This window comes from Pteropus medius, unplaced genomic scaffold, assembly GCF_902729225.1.
Source record: "Pteropus medius unplaced genomic scaffold, Ma_sr-lr_union100, whole genome shotgun sequence".
NCBI lineage: Eukaryota > Metazoa > Chordata > Mammalia > Chiroptera > Pteropodidae > Pteropus > Pteropus medius.
In genome coordinates this window covers 107741-126143 of record NW_024346503.1, presented here as the reverse complement: position 1 = coordinate 126143, position 18403 = coordinate 107741, and the positions used below count along the sequence as shown (strand labels likewise).

Below are 18403 nucleotides of genomic sequence, written 5' to 3'. Positions count from 1 at the left end.
TAGAGAAGCCAGTTGTGTTCAGTCTAACATGTGGGAGTCTGAACCATTGAGAGAGCCAGTGTTGGGAGGAGAGAGAAAAGTTCGTCAGAGGCCAGGGACCTCTGGGTAACATGCACTGTGAGGTAGGATGTGTCCAAGGGCAAATCCTGACTCTGCCCCTTATTTTTAGTTGTATGAATTGAGACACGTCACTTTTCTTCTCTGAGCCTCATCTAACAGTCTGTGCCTCATGGACCTTCTGGATTATATGAAATAATACAGGTAAAATTGACAAGTACACGGCAGGTTCTTTAAAAATATTTATGGAGCCTGAGTATAAACATACCATCAGCCATGCTTGGTACAGTGAGAACGTCCAAAGTCCTTTGATTTGACTATCAGCACACACTGATCAGTCCACCCAGGTTATGTTCTTCCCTGACTCTGGGGCCTGTGGAGTCCCTGACAGGCAGGGTGGAATGCTGCCTTATTTATTCTTCCTGCTTCCCGAGACACCAGAGCAAGCAGGAACCCTGCTGATGCATCCTCGGGGTCACCGGGGACAGGCCCAGCTGGATGTCAGAGCAGGCTGCTGTGGTGAATTATTTAGCACCCCTTCTCTGAGGTAGCAGCCCCTGACTCATCTGGCAGGAACCACATTTCTCTTCCCTTAAATGGCACACACAGAGCCCTGCTGGGGGCTGAAGCTGGCAGAGTTTTCACTGCTCAACTTCTCACAGCTGGGGCGGCTGTGGAAGGAAAGGCTATTAGGAGCCCAGCCAAAAAGAAGATACATGGGAAGGGGGGAGGTTCAGCTTGCTGGGGTGAGGGAAGCCATATTACTGGCAACCAGAAATGCCAGGAATGAAAGAGGTTAGAGTCAGCCAGTGGCTGGAGTCAGCTGCTCAGAGCAAAAAGGATGATTCTTAGAGAGACTCTTTGGCAGAATAAAATCAAAGCCACCAGGTGCTACTCACAGACACTCCAAAAGGAGTCCTCTGGGATCTCTAAGATGACTATTTTCATAGGAACACAGTGGCATAGGTAGAGATTTATAAGTCAGATTTATAGGTGGTATTTACTACATACATAACATCTAATTTAACTTTCACTACAACCCTTCGTGGTTATACCAATAGTCCCTTATCACAGATAAGGAAGCTGAGGCTCAGAGAAATCAAAATAGTATTTCCATGGCAAGAATTGCTCTAATTTCCGATTCTACTTCCTTTTTCTTCTATATATTGCTATTCTTAATTTTTTTTTTTTTTTTTTTTTTTTAGACTGCCGAATCTGTTATTCCCATTCCATCCTAGGTTTGGGTTAATCTTGATATATCTTGGGTGTTGGCCAGTTATGTTAAAAGGACATCACACCCCCACAAGATTGGTTACGTCAAAAGGAGAGCAGTTGGGAGGACAAAGTGCTCCAGGACTAACAGGCATGGGAAACGCTGAATATTTACATACAGCTAGAGCCCCTTGGCAGGCTAGGCAGTTGGTCCCCCTGGATGGATCTCAAAGGATGCTCCACAAATTGAGGAAACACAACAACTTTGTAGGACACTGAGGAGCCATAGAATTCTTTATGGTGCCTGTGGGGGCCATGCAATGCCTCAATGAGTCTGTCTTAGGGGTTCTACAGAATTCATTCGTCTTTCTTGGCCAATTTAGTCACCCACTTGATAGACCAGGTGCTTTGAAACCTCCCCAACAGCATAGTGTATCTGAGTCCGTGGTTCCCAAAGTGTGACTGGACCAGCAGCATCAGCTTCACCAGGGAATTTGCTGAATATGCAGATTCACCAGCCCTACCCAAAACTACTGAGTCTGGAGGTGGAGCCTGATCATCCAAGTTTTCATAAGGCCGCTAAGGAATTCTGCATGCAGGTTTAAGTGTGAGAACCTGTGGTCTAAGTAATCACCAACAACTGCTTTTAAGGGCCAAAAATAGGAAGGGGTGAGCAATGGCATGAGAATGAGCCTCTGAAGGGCCAGGATGGCAAGCTGGAGGCCTGGAGGTGGAATTTTGCCTATTTTGGCTTACAGGTTGGGAAACTGTGTAAAGGCCAAGTGGTATATGTGTTAGACTCTGAAAGCCACAGTCTCTGTCTCTGTCGCAACTATTCGCCTCTGCTGTTGTAGCCTGAAAACTGTCACAGACAATCTGTGAACAAATGGGAGTGGCTATATTCCAGTAAAACTTTATCAAAACAGATACTGGGATGAATTGGCCTGCAGGTTGTGGTTTGCCGACCTACATCAACACAACCGCTTCTCTTGAAAAAATAAAACAAAAAAACCTCAGAAGATCTGGCCACTCTGAGTTCAAGTTCCCAAGAGGCAATGATAAGCTGGACCTAAATGGAAGAGCCCTCTTTTAGCTGGAGACACACTCTCTAGTTTTCCACAATCCCAACTATTGTCTCTCAAATACTAGGGCAGAGAATCAGTTCACATTAATCATACTGCTCATTTTATTATCTTTTTTTTAAATTTTAATTTTAACTTTTTTACTTTTTAGAAGTATTTTTATTTAGTTTCAAGTATACAGTACATTGGTTAGACATCTATATAGTTTGCAAAATGATCCCCACAGTTGCTCCCTTCCTCCCCTAACCCTCCACCTAGCCAATGTATTAATGGTATTTGCATTCCCTATGCCATGCTCCCCATCCCCGTGACCATCCATCAGACACTAATTTGTACTTCTTTAACCCTTCATTCCATTCTCCCAGCCCCCCAAACTCTCCTTGCCTCTATCCATCACCAAACTGTCCACTATATTTGTGAGTCTGTTTTTGATTAGTTTGTTCTTTTTATTCTTTAGATTCCACATATAAGTGAAATCATATAGTGTTTATCTTTCTCTGTCTGACTTAAAGACCTTCGAGGTCCATCAAAGCAATATCTTTTCTCATCCCCCTCCTTTTCATATGTAGGGATCTTGTTTTCTTATCCTTTCAGCCACTCTATCTTTTGGTTGGAACACTTGTTTTCCATTTAAGGTACTTACGGATTGGAATGTAGTTGTTACCATTCTTTATTCTTGTTTTTGATATAAGGTTTTTCTTCTTAAAGAAGTCCCTCCAAACGTTTCTTGTAATCCTGGCTTGTTGGTGATAAATTCCTTTAGCTTATTTGTGTATGGGAAGCTCTCTATCTGTCCTTCAACTGATAGGTTTACTGGATAAATTATTCTTGGTTGTATATTCTTGGGTCTTCATCCTGTCGAATATTTTTTTTTGGCAAGCCCTTCTGTCCTGCATAGTTTCTTTGGAGAAATCAGCTGCCAGTCTTATGTGTTTTCCCTTATATGTAATTATTTGTTTTTCTCTTGCTGCTTTTAAAATATTCGTTCTTTGTATTTAACCTTTGGCATTTTAATTTTGATGTGTCTTGGTGTGGGCCTCTTTGGATCCCTGAGTTTTGGAATTCTCTGAGCTTCCTGGGGTTTTATGTCCATTTCCTTCACCAGGTTAGGGAAATTTTCCATCATTATTTCTTCAAACGGCTTTCAATATCTTGATTTTCTTCAGTTACATCGATCAGATGGATATTTGGATACTTAATAGTGCCCCATATCCTCCTTAAATTATTTTTATAGTCTTGACATCTTTTTTCTTGCCATTCTGACTGAGTGTCCTGATTGGCTTTTCTGTCCTCTAGATAGGGCATTTGATCTTCTTCTTTATTCACTTTGTTTATTCCATTTAATAAACTTCTCATCTCAGATAATGTGTTCTTCATTTCAGACTGGTTCCCTTTTATCATTTCCATCTCCATTTTTATGATTTTTATCTCTTTGTTGAAGTTCTCACTGAATTTATCTACACTTCCCATAAGTTCATTGAGCATCTTAATAAACCAGTGTTTTGAACTCTGCATCTGTTAGATTACTTGACTCCATTATATCTGGATCTCTGTTCTGTTCTCTCGTATGGTTTCTGCTTCTTTGTCTTCTCATTTTGGCTGCCTTCCCATGTCTGTTTCTATGCACTAAGCAAAGCTCTTAAGTCTCCCGGTCTTATTAGTGTGGATTTGTGAAGTAGGTGTCCAGTGGCACAGTCCTGAGAGGGGTTTAGCTGCAGGCTAAACTTAGCCCAAGCCTCTACCCCTCCAGAGTCACCTGATAAGATTCAGCAAGCAATCCACAGATGCTGTGCTTATAGCTGCCTCAAAAGGCCACACCAGAAACTGAGGCCAGCTGCCTCCAGTGTGAGTCGAGGCACTGCTCAGCAAGGAGCACCTGACTTGCTGAGGATACACCTGGATGTGGCTTCGGTGGAGCCAGGAGTTGGGGGAGGCAGGGTTTCAGGGAATCCTCTGGGTGGAGCGACCTCTGTTATCCAGTTTGATGACGTCATGGCTGTGGTGATGTTGTGTCCATGCACTGGGACGGGGGAGGGCTCAACAGGGAACAATGGATACCACCGGCACTTCTGTACACAGCGAGTCTCACCTTGGCCCTCACTCCGACGGTGTCTCCCTGTAAGTCCCTGGTGCCCCCTGTGCGCAGCCCTATTGGTACTGGTGCTCAGAGTGAGCAGGTCTGTCACCGCGAAAATGCACTTGGGGATGTGGTCCCTTTAATAGGCTTCTGTTGCTGGCGACTGGGCAACCCTGCATCCTCGCCCCGTCCTACCTTCTGCTGTTGCAGGGTGCTTTCTTGGACTTCTCCCTAGTTGTATGACTTGTTCCTCTAGATCCCGGGTGATTTTTCCTTGCTGCTGCTCCTTGTTTCTGTCACAACTTTGATTTGGTTGCCAGAGGGATGAACAGAGCCTCTATTATCTATGACATTTTTTTTCTCCTGTTCATCTTCTTATACTGACATAAATGGAATTTACATATATACATGCATATGTGTGTATATATGTGTGTGTTAACACTCACAGCTTTCAGTACTTTATAATATGGAGACAACTCAATTACTTTTAAAGGGCTTTATTACCACAATAGTATGAAGCCTGGTTTAGAATTCCAGGATCAGAGCTCCAACCTTTGATCTGCTCTTGACGCTGTAACTTGAGCAAGACTGTGACCCTCTCAGAAGATCATGTTCCTCCTGTGTCCAAGTGCTGAAACCATCTCTTCCTCACTTCCCTCCCAGAGTGGCTGTGAGAACAAGCCAGTAGTATGGCCTGGGAAAGCAGCGCCAAGTGGCTTAATTGTCAGCACCCCAATTATACCTTCAGGTTGGCCAACCAGGAGAAAAGGTATTTTTTTTTTCTTACATCAGGTATCAAACATTTCCCTAAATCAAAATGAATAATATTCTACTGCATTGATTCTCTCATTATCCACCTCACATCTGTGAGAGCTTGGAGAGAAATCCTTCCTTGTACACTATTTTGCTCAGATCAGCTAAAGGGTTCTTTGGAAAGCTCAGAATGCCAGGTGTGACTTCTAATCTTTTTTTTTTTTTTTCTGCAAGCAGCTCAAAGGATCAGAGGTCTTATCTGGAGCCTTCTGCCCTCATTCAGTTTTATTCCCTCTTCTTCCCATCCCCACACTGATCCAAATAAATAAATAATGTGCACACAATGATAATGATCTCTTCTTACAGAAGGAAAAGGGCATATTTAATGTCACCTTCTTAGCGGTCTAGCTGGAACCTTGCATTTTAACTTAAGTTACATGAGCCAGGCTCAGCATTTCCAACTACGCATTTTTCTCGGGGGCTTTTTCATGAAGGAAATTCTTCCACCTAAGCCCTCCCCGTCTTCCTCGACTTGTACCCTTTTCCCACCCTGTCTACCCAAGAAAAGATCTCTTGAAAGAAAATACATAAATCTTCAGCTTATCTGGGTGGCATGTTTCACAAAGAATCGCAAAGATTTTGATTGGTTACACAAGTTAATTTTCCATTTACATTATAGAGCAACAATTTATTCTATAATACAACCAGCCAACCCTGAGAGTCCACTTCAGTGGATGCCTTGGCCGGGGGCCAAGATTCCTGGATTCTTTTGCTTCTACCACCAACCCCTTCTCTTGCACAGGGCCACCAATACTTTACAGCTGCTTCTTGTTGGATGCATGTTACCTACTCCATTCCCTATGGGTTTAAGACAATGAGCACTAGTCTACAAAACAAGTCTGTGGCTCTTGCCAGCACTAACAGTGGAGTCAAGACCATATCTGGCCATCTTAAGAAGAGCACAGGCTGGCTGGGATGTTCAAAAAAGGAAAGAGAGGCAGTGGTGAAAGAAGGCTGTAATGATTAATTGAGTGCTTACTTTGTTCAAGTCATCCCAAAATAGAGAACAACTGTCTCCATTGGAAGGATGAGAAACATGAAGCTTAAGAGTGTAAGTGATAGACCTAAATAAAGTAATAGAACCAGGATTTGAATTTAGTTCTGCCTCATATCAAAGCCTGTGGCTCCTAAATACAGTGATGTACTGAGTGGGTTGAACTGCTATGCACACATGTACACAACTCTATATATAGGGATGCGCTCCCTTGAAGAGAGGCGCTTTTTATTTATCTTCTGCGGATAGTGGTGAAGAGGGTGTTTCTAGGTTGGGTCCAGAGCAGGATTTCTTGACCTTGGCAAAATGGACAATTTGTGCCAGACAGTTCTTTGTTGTGGGGGTCTGTGGCACCTATTGTACAGTGTTCTTAGCAACTCTGGCTTCTTTCCACCACGTGCTAGTAGCACCCCTCTTCTTGGCTGTGACAACTAAAAATGTCTCCAGATATTGCCATATATCCCCTGGGGACAAATCTGTCCCCACTGAGCAGCTCTGGTCTAGAAGCAGTTTAGAAATTCTACCTTGCAACATGTTATTACAGGCTCTTTGGGGGTTATATAAGGTAAGAGCGCAAATTCTGGTATCAAACACAGCCAAGTCCAAATTTCAGCTCTGCCACTAACCAGCCTTGTGGCCTTGGAGTACCGAAGTATTCAATCTCTTTGAGACTTTCAGTATAAAATGGGAGATAACAGTATTCTGAGGATAACAAAGAAAATACACACGAAGCCTTTAGCAGAGTGTCTGACATAGTAATAGTGCAATAATGTCAGCTGTTATTATTGTGATTAAGAAAACAGAATTGGAAGATGTCAAATTTAATCACCTTATCACATAGATGAGTAGACTGAGGCTCAGAAATAGGAGGTATTCACTCTGATTAGGACCTGGTCACACATTTCTGGCCACTGTTTCCAATGCCTTTGATAATTTCTGCACCATAAAATTGTCTCTTTGAGCTTTCTAGTATGTTATTTCTAGACTATCCATGTTCCTTCATCTCATAATTGTTAGTATTCCAATTTGTGGCAGTCAGATTATGGAATGAGACAAGTTGAGTCTTTTAGGGAAGTACCTACCATTCTTTTGATAGAGCAATGAATCAAAGACATAAGAAAAACAAAAAGGAAAGAAGTCTTAACTTCTGTGAAATCACGGCAGTGGCTTACAGTGACCTTTCTGGCATGTGGGTATAGTATTTTGACCTTGATATTCCACTGAAAGCAACTCCGATCACGGAAGACCTCATGTTTTTTATTTTGGTCAGTAAAATGTTTGTATCATTACTTGGTAACCATGGCTGGAACCCTGAGATCTTGGTTCAAGTGGAAAAACACAATCTTGATATGCAATTTTATACTGATTTGTGCCTTGTCTTTTTAAGGGAAATTATGAGAATGAGCTACCTAGTATACTAGGGAATCGCATAGTAAATGATGCAGTAATTAGTCTCTCACTTGGAAATGTTGGGGACAATTATTAAGTCGTATTTAAAAGCTCTTCCCCTCTCTCCCTGACATTGGGTTACCCTAGATTTAGTGAACAAACACTGGACATTCTGACGTTGGCCACTAGGTGATAACAATGAAAGACAAAATGGCAATAAGGCTAGAAAAAAAAAGTGAATGGCTGGAGTGTGTGTGTGGGGAGAGGGGAGAAGGGAGGGAGAGAGAGGGAGAGGGAGAGAGAGAGAGAGAGAGAGAGACAGACAGGGAGAGACAGGAGGAGGAGGAGAAGAAGAAGAGAGAAGAAAGAAGAGAGGATGGATATATCTATATATATGCCTTCGACAAACCACAAATCAGAATGATATTGGCCTTGATTCAGGTGGATCACAGCTCAAAATAGAAAGATATACATAACTGCATGCATAATACATGTATATGATTACACTGAGAGTGTTGGTAGAGCTATAATTTTCAAGCAGCATGTCATAGCATACAGAAGTATACCCTGAATTCTTCAAAACTGGGCTGTCAAATTTTGATCAATGTATATAAACTATTTTTGTAATCAAAGATGTGCACCACGACACTGATATCCTGCCTAAAGATTGTGAAATTAAGTTATTTAGCCACTTCTTGTCAATGGGGTGAATTATTAGTAATAAGAGGTAAGAAGCAAAGGACAATTTCAAGCCAAATTTTCAAAGATTGTGTGTTCACTGTACAGATAGATAACACTGAATTTTTTTTTTCAATTTTCCAAAGCTTGCTTTAAAAAAGCGTTCAATTCTAATCTCTTAAAATGTCCACTATTTTCAAGTGTTCCACAACAGAAAGAGTTGGGTGGATAGGTGAGGAATGTCAGGAAAGCCACCTCTGGAGGTACAATCTGGGAAAAACTGAGAAATAATGGATTAGAGTCTCTGTAGCCAAGGCTACATGACTGCTGCCGTCCCTCATCTCCCACCACCATTTTCCACTTTTGGAGCGTTCGGTGTACTCAGAAACCCATGCCCTACATGTTGATTGCAGCTACTTGGAATCAGAGTCCACTCTCATAACAAGATCTTAAAGAAGAGTGACGGCCTTGAAGGGGTGATATGTGTTCAAGAAGACTTTAGCAGGATGCACCGAGCAATTCCTGGGGTTCTGTCTAAGTAATATAACTGTTCTTTCAACTATTTATATCCAGAGAGGCTTGAAGAGTCATCTTTTGGTACCGCTGCACGATTCCTGAGAAAGTTTCAAACCAGTGTAACTGGCAGCTAAGCATTCTCCAGCTGAAGATTCTGTGGTTTGAAGCCCAAATTTGGCCTCCGAGCTCTCAGGTACAGAAGAAAGCAGGGGTGAAAGGATCAGGTGTGTGAATAACCATGTGCTCTCCCTTTTGCCACTAATCTAGGTATTTCTGTGAAGATGAGGTTCTCTCTTTTTAAGTAACAGTTCATGGAAATTTTTCTTATTGGTTTGGGTTCTCGTGAATATCATTAAGAAACAAAATCCTTGGAAAACCTCATTGCCATAGTTGTCTTTTTGAAACTTTACCTGAGGGATCTTGTTGATGCTATTTAAAACAGACCTCTGGAGGAGGAAAAGAATTTAGTGATCGTCTCAGGTAACCCTGACCCAAGCCACAGCCCCTCACATCCCACCATTAGAATAAATTCTCTTTTCTCTCTTTTTCATTTTCTAGTTTCTCTACTTGATTACTCTTGCAGTCTGGGTTCAGTTATAATAGTGGTTCTAAAAATGTAATGTGCAGCAGAATCACCTGAAAAGCCTTGTTAAATAGACCGCTGGGCCTCAGCCCCAGAGTTTCTGCTTGTCGGTGGGTCTCAGGTGGATGGAGCCTGAGAATTTGCATTTCTAACAAGTTCTCAGGTGATGGTAAGGCTGATGCTGCTGATGGGGTATCACGCTTTGAGGACCACTAAATTAGATGCTTAAACGTGAGAGGTAATGCAGCCAAAGGTTTTACTCTTTCATGGTATGTCTCTTCCTCATTTCAGCAAAGGTCCTGGAAGAAAGTGCCCTCATGAAGTTCTCTGCTTTCCCTGGGCTGTCCTGCCCCCTAATACAGCAAAAAATCCCTAAGAAGGATCTATCCACATGGTTCATCCCAGGGCTTGTCAACATTTATTCACGAGAAGGTCTTCATGAGCCTATCTAGAGTTCACTTTGTAAAAATCATATTTAGGATCACCTATTTGAACATCTCATATTGTAGATAAAAATCCTGAACCCAGAACAGGTCATGTGACTTGCCCACAGTCACAACACTAGCAGCACCTGGCAAGGCTGCACTTGGGATCTAGGCTTTTTGATTGGTCAGTTTTCAGTACAGACTCCTCCTCTAGCAGGCCGGGCTCCCTGATCAGATGATACATTTTAATGATCTACATCATATTTTTTTCTCACTTGAACAGAAAGCTCTTAAAATATAGTTTAATAATTACAGCTATTACTATGCATGCATTTCCATGTGCACAGAAGATACAGTGAGGTTTAAGTGGTACTATCCTATTTATATTACTTTGCCATGTATTTATAGGCTACAGATTACCTTTAAGCATTCTGATTTTCAAAGAGTAACTAACACTCCAAAATGACTATTATCCTCAGGGGATAAAGACATTTTATTTTTGCAATCTTTTTGTCTTACATCATATATAACCTCCTGTATCGTACTGAATCAGGCTTTAATTGTAGGTGGATTCTTTTGATTCTATTGTTTAGTCATGCAAAATTTTGCAGCAATTAGGAGCAAGGCAAAAAGTTTTTTCCCCTTACTTAACGAGACACTATTTCAAACAGAGGAGTGCTCAGATTGAAGTATTGTAGGTCACAATTAAAGTAACCTGGGTCATAACCATGACATAGGATAAAATTAACTGTTTCCCTCTAAAGTTTCTTTAGCAATATGCTGAGATGTAAAGATTTCACAGGAGATAGGCCTTCTGTTGTGGGATACCACTGAGCCAACAACTTAAGATTCTTAAAGAAGAAATTAATTTAATTAGGAGTTACAAGATGTAATTTAATTTTCTAGTGGGCCTCAAAGTGGCTGTGTAAAATCATTTTGAGATTAAAGTGACTGTGGGTCTGGACTGGTTTTCACTGGCCTTTCACCAACTGAGAAATCAGCCATTTCATTTATTCCTTAGATGAGTCAGGAAAACTGTCAGCCTTCCATGGTCTGCACACTCCAATCCATAAAACTTTAAAACTCAACTATCCTGTATAAAACTTATGTAACTGAAACTTTACTCACTGAAAAATTTTGCAATAGAAAGCCGAGCACATAATATTTCTTTTTAAAAAAGCCACCCACCATCTCACCAGATAAAAATTAAAATGCACATTAGAAATAATTCACTTAACATCAGTTAATTTTTATGAGTCATTCTCACTAGTTCTTGCTAATGATCTGTCTTGGTAGAAAACTGTTTCACCTAACTCCACTTCAATATTCTTTATTCATTTCAAGGAAAGCATTTAATAATGGGCAAATGGCAAATAGTTATGGGGAAAAAAAAAACCTTGCCAGTCAACTCCAAAGGGAAATTGCCTTCCTTCCCCAATAAATTTCCAATAAGGAAGGACAAGGAGAAGTTAATTAATGTGCGACCAACAGATAGATGCAGAGACACCCACACATTCAGTAAGTTGCAGGCGAATAATTAAAGTCTGCCAACATAAACAGCAAAAGGTCAGCCTCTCTAGCTGTCAGGCAGGTGGTGACTTGAACCACCGATCGATCGCCATTCACATCAAAGGAGTAAGAGATGAAGCCAATGAGACAAATGCAGCTGGAAAATTTTGTCTCTTCATTAGATAATGTGTCACCTCTTTTTAAAAAATATTATCCGCTCCCACTATTCGATATTACAAAATGTGGCAAATCTTTTATCCTGACGGACTCCCTCAGGTAACAGAATCAAACAAGAATAGCAGACTCCATACGAACCATGATAACACACTACCTTGGCTAGTAACAGAATTCAAGTGAAGCCGAAAAATGAGAATTTAACTCTTATGGGAAATTCTTTTTTGATTCCTCATCCAAAACCATAATTTAAGGCTGTGATTAAAAGTAAACTCCTGTCATTTACAAATATAAAATATTCTTCAATATGATTCACTGCCTCTAAAACTCTGACAATCTTACTCTTTTCCATAAAATAAAATACATCGACAATCCAATAAAAAAAAAAAAGTAGCTGCACTAACTATAGTACCAGTGATAATCTTGTCAAATAGAGGCTCAGTGGGAAAGGTTAATATTCGCCAATAAACGACACAACAGATTGTTACTGTGAGGTTGAACGCCAACTGGAGGAAAGTTACACAGTAAATGCCTTGAAGACTACTCAGCTCTTTTTTTTGAACCTTAAAGTTCATCCATTCTGTCCCACTGCCAGAACATTTTGCTGTCCAGGTCTGAATCCCTCCCACCTTTTGGGGGTACTTTTCTACTTGCTGTCTTGTACTACAAGTATGTCCCTATCGCCCATACTATAATGGATGCTTGCTTCTTGAGGGCAGAGGCTGTTTTGTGGAACACTAATGCACAGCAAAGTGTCTTGCACACAGCAGGCTGTCTACTGGAATGCATTACTTGTATAGCTTACCAGTTTATAAATTGCATGTACATTGATCTTTGAATTTAAGACTCCGAGCCACGGGGGCTTTCTTAAATCCATTTTCCTTAAGAGAAAACAGAAGCTTAACAACTTGCTCAAGACCTGGTAACTCCTAAGGAGCATAGGTAGAACTAAACCCAGAATTTCAAATGTCACAACTGTATCCCTTCCCTTTAACACCAAAGCAAATACTGGTTTTACCTGTCAACCACAGTGTTACCAATCAGCGAGTTTTATGGGAGGTTGAGCACCAGACCATTCTTGGTTCTACATGACAAGTTGCCTTTGTGAAGCTGCATTCTTACAGGGCTACCTCAGGTTCTCAACTATTGATATTCTGAGCTAGATAATTCTTTGTTGTGGGGGGCTGTCCTGTGCACTGTAGGATATTCGATACTATCTTTTGCCTCTACTCCAAGTGCCAGAAGCACCCCTTCTCCAAATTGTGAAAATCAAAAAATGTCTCCAGAAGTTGACAAATGTCCTTCTGGGGATAGGGAAGAGTGAATCACACTGGTTGGGACACACTGGACTACAAAAAGGTCAAGTTTACTCTGCCTGGAGGTGGGCACATAACCCAAATTAGCCAACCAGAGCATCCCACACTGCCCTCCTCTGCCCTTGGTTAGTCCATGAGTGTGTGTGTCATCAAGGCAGGGTCAATCAGTACCTTTTTATTTTTTTGATGGGGAGGGTATGGATAAGAACACTGGAAGGGTGAGAAAGCCTCACTCCTGAGATTGTGGCATTTTTAGGTTTACGGCTGCCAATGATCATCTTTGGCAATGGGTAGAAAGAAATGAAGCCACCACAAAGGACTGTAGACACGATAAGCTCCTATGATACTGTGTTAAGAACATTCCTCCAATACTACCTGATACAAGCTCCATCCCTCAGCATTACTATTTTCACGAGCCAATAAATTCCCTCGTGGCTAATACTGGTGTGACTTGAGAATCTGAATTTTGCAACCCAGAGAGGCCTGATTTACTCTAGTGTATGAGGCCCCACATGGGCTTGCCTTCTAGCGCAGAATGAAAGCCAATGTCCTTTTCCAGGACATCGAGGTCTAACGTGCTCTGGCATCTCCCCGCTTCTCTGCTCACCCACCCTTACTGCAGCCAGAGGATCCTCCTTCTTTCTGTCCCTTGACATATCAGACATGCTCTGTATCTACAGGTCCCTCTCTCTGGGACACTCCCCCAGTACTGGCACATCTCACTTTCTCCAAGTCTATGTTCAGCACTCCTCTGGTGGGAAATAAGCAGCCATAATAACTATGTATGGTGTCAGATGGGTACTAGACTTATTGGGGAGATCGCTTGGTATGTTGCACACCTGAAACTAATATCATATTGTATGTCAAATGTAATTTAAAAAATAAAATAAACAAACAAATATTCTTTGTCAAGAGGAAGAGAGCCCATTTTGCACACATGGCAGAGAAGTACAGTGAGATGTCAGAGATCAGGGACTTGCTCACATCTGGGAGTCTGTTACTCATTGTTGCTCATCCTGATTTGCAAGTCTGAAGTTTTCAGTTTCCGAGTCTGTGTCTGGATTCCTTCACCCAGATTGGGCTTTCCTTTGCTGCAAAGCAACCCAGTTACATTTGGTGATTTAAACGAGCAACATTTCAAACTTTAAATTCTAGTTCATCTAATACATCACAAATATTTACGAAACTTCTAAAACATGCCAGGCTCTGTTCTAGGCTTTGGGGACATATCTAGAAGCATGATAGACATATTATTCCTCTGCCCTGATGTACCGTCTAAGGATGGGGGTTTGTAAGCAGACATGATTTATCGCCTGTCTGGTCCAATCTTCCAATGAGTGAACTCACATTTTAAGGGAACACCCTGGAGACATTATAGCAAAGTGTTTAAGAATGCATGTGAATCAACCCAAGGTGGTCTTAAAAAAATAAAAAGTAACAGACATATCCTATACCCATGCCAACATTCTTCCCTCACTTTTGATATGTGCCTTCCTTTCTTTGGAATCTGACAGATCTTATTCAGACTCTGGCTCCACCACTGACCTTGTGACCTTGGATAAGTTGTTTAACTGCTCTGAGCTTCCATTTCTGTCTTGGTAAAATGAGGGTAGCAATAGTTTCCTACCTTACAAGTTTTTTGGGAAGATTTCATGAAGTGCTTCAATAGGAAACGTAATAAAATGAAAAGTAAAAGGCGATCAGCATGGAGAGATACTCTGAAGCAAAAAAGCCTATGAATATTACCTCCTCTACCAGCTTTCTCTCCCAGGAAGCTTCATATTTGGTCACCGCTGAACATACCTTCTAGGTCAACTATACACTAGAAGGGTCAGTTGGAATCTGCCCCTTTTCCCACTCACTGGTTGACTGGTTGGAAGAAATTGAGCATGGGATTGGAACCCCTTCAGCTAATTCAGTAACACTGTGGTGGGCATGATCCTGCATCATCCTAACGTTGATTGTTTACCTCTAACAAGTGGTTTCCTCCATAGCAGAATCGGTCTATTTGGTGGTCAGAAGTACTTTTGTTACAGTTCTCAATATGCAAGTAACATGAGCTTTCATTGTGCTTCATGTCGCCCTACCCTACCAAGCCAGGAGGCAGTACATGTAATGGTGGGGGTACTGGCATGGGAGTCAAGAAGCTTTCCTTATTGACTCGGCTGTGTATTTTGGCAACTCTTTGCCCTTCTCTGGGCCTTGGTTTCCTTGGCAGTAAAACCTCACTGGATCAAAGCAGGGGTCAACAAACTTTTTCTGTAAGTGGTCAGACAATAAATATTTTAGGCCTGAGGGCCATGCAGTCTGTCACAACTATTCAACTCTGCCCTTGCAGTACAATAGCCGTAGGCAATACATAAATGAATGAACATGGATGTGTTCCAATAAAACTTTATTTACAAAAATGTCTTCAGCCGGAGGGCCATAGTTTATAGACACCTGAATTAGATGATCTCTTCTTGTTACCTTCCAGTTCTGAATTGCCACAATTTAATTATCCAAGATTTCCCCTTCCATCTGGCCTTATAAAAGTCTCAGAAGCTAGAAAAGTTCTAGGTTGAAATTAAAACTTCAGGCATCAATAACAATAGCTACCATTTATTAAGTGATTGCTCTGTACCAAGTATTGTGCTAATGGTTTTACATGCTTTATCTCATTTTGTCCTCACAACAATTTGTTGATGAGATACCATATCAATCCATTTTATAGGTAAAAAAACTAAGACTTCAGTAGTTTAATTAAGTCTCTCAGCATCATCAAAATGGGAGGTGGCAGAGCTGAGATTAAACCGTTTGACTCTAAAGCATGCTCTTGCTCAAAACTTCTAGACTATGGGATCATCGCAAAGTTGCTCAGAGACCTAGCCTCGCTTGCTGCTCCACCCCTCGCCCTGGTTATTTTTCCATGAACTCTCCAAAAGTTCACGTGAGAAATTCTGTTCTTGCATGCCACATAAATTAAAAGGTTGGCCTAAAAATAACACACGAGTTCACTATTGTAGATGATGAATTGCTTTTTAATGCATAATAATTAACTCTTCGACCAGCTCAAGACTTTATTGTGGCTGGAATACCTACAGCATGCCTTATTTGGAAGGTGACCATAAGACAAGCGCTGAATTTGCTGATGCAATCTGCAGTCTGTCACCCAGGCTAACAGCCCCATTTAAAGAACTATTTGAACTAAGAAGAAGGAAGAAAAAGAAGAACCAAAGACCTACATCTTACCATAGTTTGTCATAGTTAAACTAATCATAAACAAAACTCTCAAGAAACAGTGGCCTTGGAAAAAATCAAAGGGCAGCTTGGAATGTGCACGGGATCTGCTGGCTGATCTCTTGAGACATGTTTCAAGGTGGGGTGCCTGCTTATGCTCCATCAACGCCTGTGCACTGTCTCACTCTCTTAAACTTCCACAAAGTCTCCTTGAGCAACTGGTGACTATTAATGCATTCTCTTTTGGGCCTTCAGATGGAGGTTTGTAACAACGGGGTGGATGTTTCAGTATGGCCACGGTTCTCTTATCTTGCTTGGTAGTAAACAACTATACTCTCCAGAGAGTTCTAGTGTCCACAGTAGGCACGGTGAAAATGTTAATGCTTCAATTCGATAAATATTTAATGATTCTTTCCCTCATTACTAACTTACTTTCACCTCCTCATTTTTTTATGAGCTTTATTCCCAGGTTTAGACAAATTGAAGTCATAAATACAGTAGAAGTAGGAAAAAACAATTTGATTCCACCAGACCATCAAAACTGATGCAAGTCATATTCTGGCAAGAGGCTTTGCTCCTGCCCCTCAGAGTGACAGACAAGACTGAAACAGCTAGACAAGAAGCCACGTCAGGAACACAGATCAGCTATTTTTATGGTGATGGTAATATTCAGATGAAGTGAAGAAAAAGATAGGGCCCTAAATCCATTTCTCACCTCTTAACTAGCCAGGCTAGTTATTTATTATTATAGTATATTATATATTTGACAACAATTTGTCTCAGTGTTTTTCATTCTTCCCACTCACACAGTCCTCATCAATACTTTGAGTCCAGCTCAAACATCATCTCCTCTTTGAAACTTTCCCTATCCCTTCCCCAAGTCAAAATTAATCATTCCTTCTGTTGTAATCCCTTGTGCTTTGTTGGAAATATTACTATAGGTTTTATCTCACATGGTGACTTAAATATTACAGTCAGGAATAATAGAGTTCAAAGTGAAGACTCAAGTCCAACTGCCTAGGTTCACTGCTTACCAGCTATGTGGTCTTGGGCAAATTATTTAACCTCTCAACATTGCATTTACTTATGTTAAAAATGAAAGTGAATATGGCACCCCAAAATACCATTGTGAGATTACGTGAGATAAATGATTTGGTATTTAGCAAGCACTCAAACATTCTAATAGCTAGATTTCCATATCTATGTCTATATATCACACATATGTAAGCATACACACACACACACACACACACACATATACGTAAACACACATATAGATATGAGGTTTCAGATTCCATAGATAGATAGATAGATAGATAGATAGATAGATAGATAGATAGATGTGGTATGTAGAAGGAAACTGAACCCCTATATCTACCTTCCCCTAGCTTCCCATGTAGGATACAAAGTTGTGAACCTGGTTGGCTAAATTATAAGCCATTGTAGTGAGTAGGGTAATTTTAAAAGGCCACGTGCCTTGACACTGTTTTCTCACTTCCTTGTCCTTTCTTTCATGCAGCTTGGTAGGTAAGTGGAATGGCAAGGCTTGCTAGCTTTTTCTCTGAGTGCATGTCTGAGCTTGTTTGGCTACTGCACTTGTTTCCTGTTTTATTTGACTGAAGAGAAGGTTTAGTAGGATCTCAAGATATACATTATGTTTAGGGGGAAGCAGGAGGTCCCATTTTAGCTTCAAAAGCTGCCATGTGTTCTGGTCCAGCCTTTAAAGGGCTCTCCACTGATGGATGATGGTTGTCATCCTTTGTTATTGGTGCCTTAGGAATATCTTTGGAAAGAACAAGGGTACAAATCACTCATCGCCTCATTTCTAATATTATACATGCCTACCTTCCACAATGCTTGAGGACAGACACAGGGAGAAGAGACTTTGGAGTTAGGCAGACCTGGTCCAAATCCCAGTCCGCTGCCACGAGGCCTTGGGAAGATGATAATCTCCGCAAAGGCTCACTTTTTGCCCTTGTTACATACGGCAGAGAATGCTAGTTTCTTTTCCCAGCATCTCGCCTGCCCCCTCGGCAGCAGGATTCCCACTGTGATCTAAACACACTAACAGCTGGAGTAGATGAGAGCATTTCTCAGGCTCTTCTGCAGAGATGTGAGGTCATGTGAACAAATTCTGGCCAAGGAGATGGTAGCAGGAGTAGGTGGAACTTTGAGGAGTCTTCTTAAAAAAAAAAAAAAGATAGATATGTACTTCTTCCTCCTTTTCCTGTTGCTGCGTGGAATGCAGATGTGGTGGCAGCAACTGGGACTATGGAATGACTCAGAGGAAGGAAGCCATATGCCGAGGTTGGCAGGGGAGGAAAAAAAGAAACTTGGGTCACTATGACATAGTGAAGCT

General features: G+C 41.3%; 1 protein-coding gene across 4 annotated transcripts in view; it reads right to left on the bottom strand.

The window, feature by feature from the left end:
* Nucleotides 1-18403, bottom strand: part of PRICKLE2 (prickle planar cell polarity protein 2) — a 150502-nt gene that overhangs the window by 120210 nt on the left and 11889 nt on the right. For 2 of the 4 annotated variants that reach the window (XM_039875753.1, XM_039875757.1), the window contains exon 2: nt 13810-13916. The exons of the other annotated variants lie outside the window; for them this stretch is intronic. In XM_039875753.1, the coding sequence (XP_039731687.1) occupies nt 13810-13811 (2 nt within the window). In that variant the 5' untranslated portion in view covers nt 13812-13916. The remainder of the gene's footprint in view (nt 1-13809; nt 13917-18403) is intronic. 4 annotated transcript variants of the gene reach the window in all.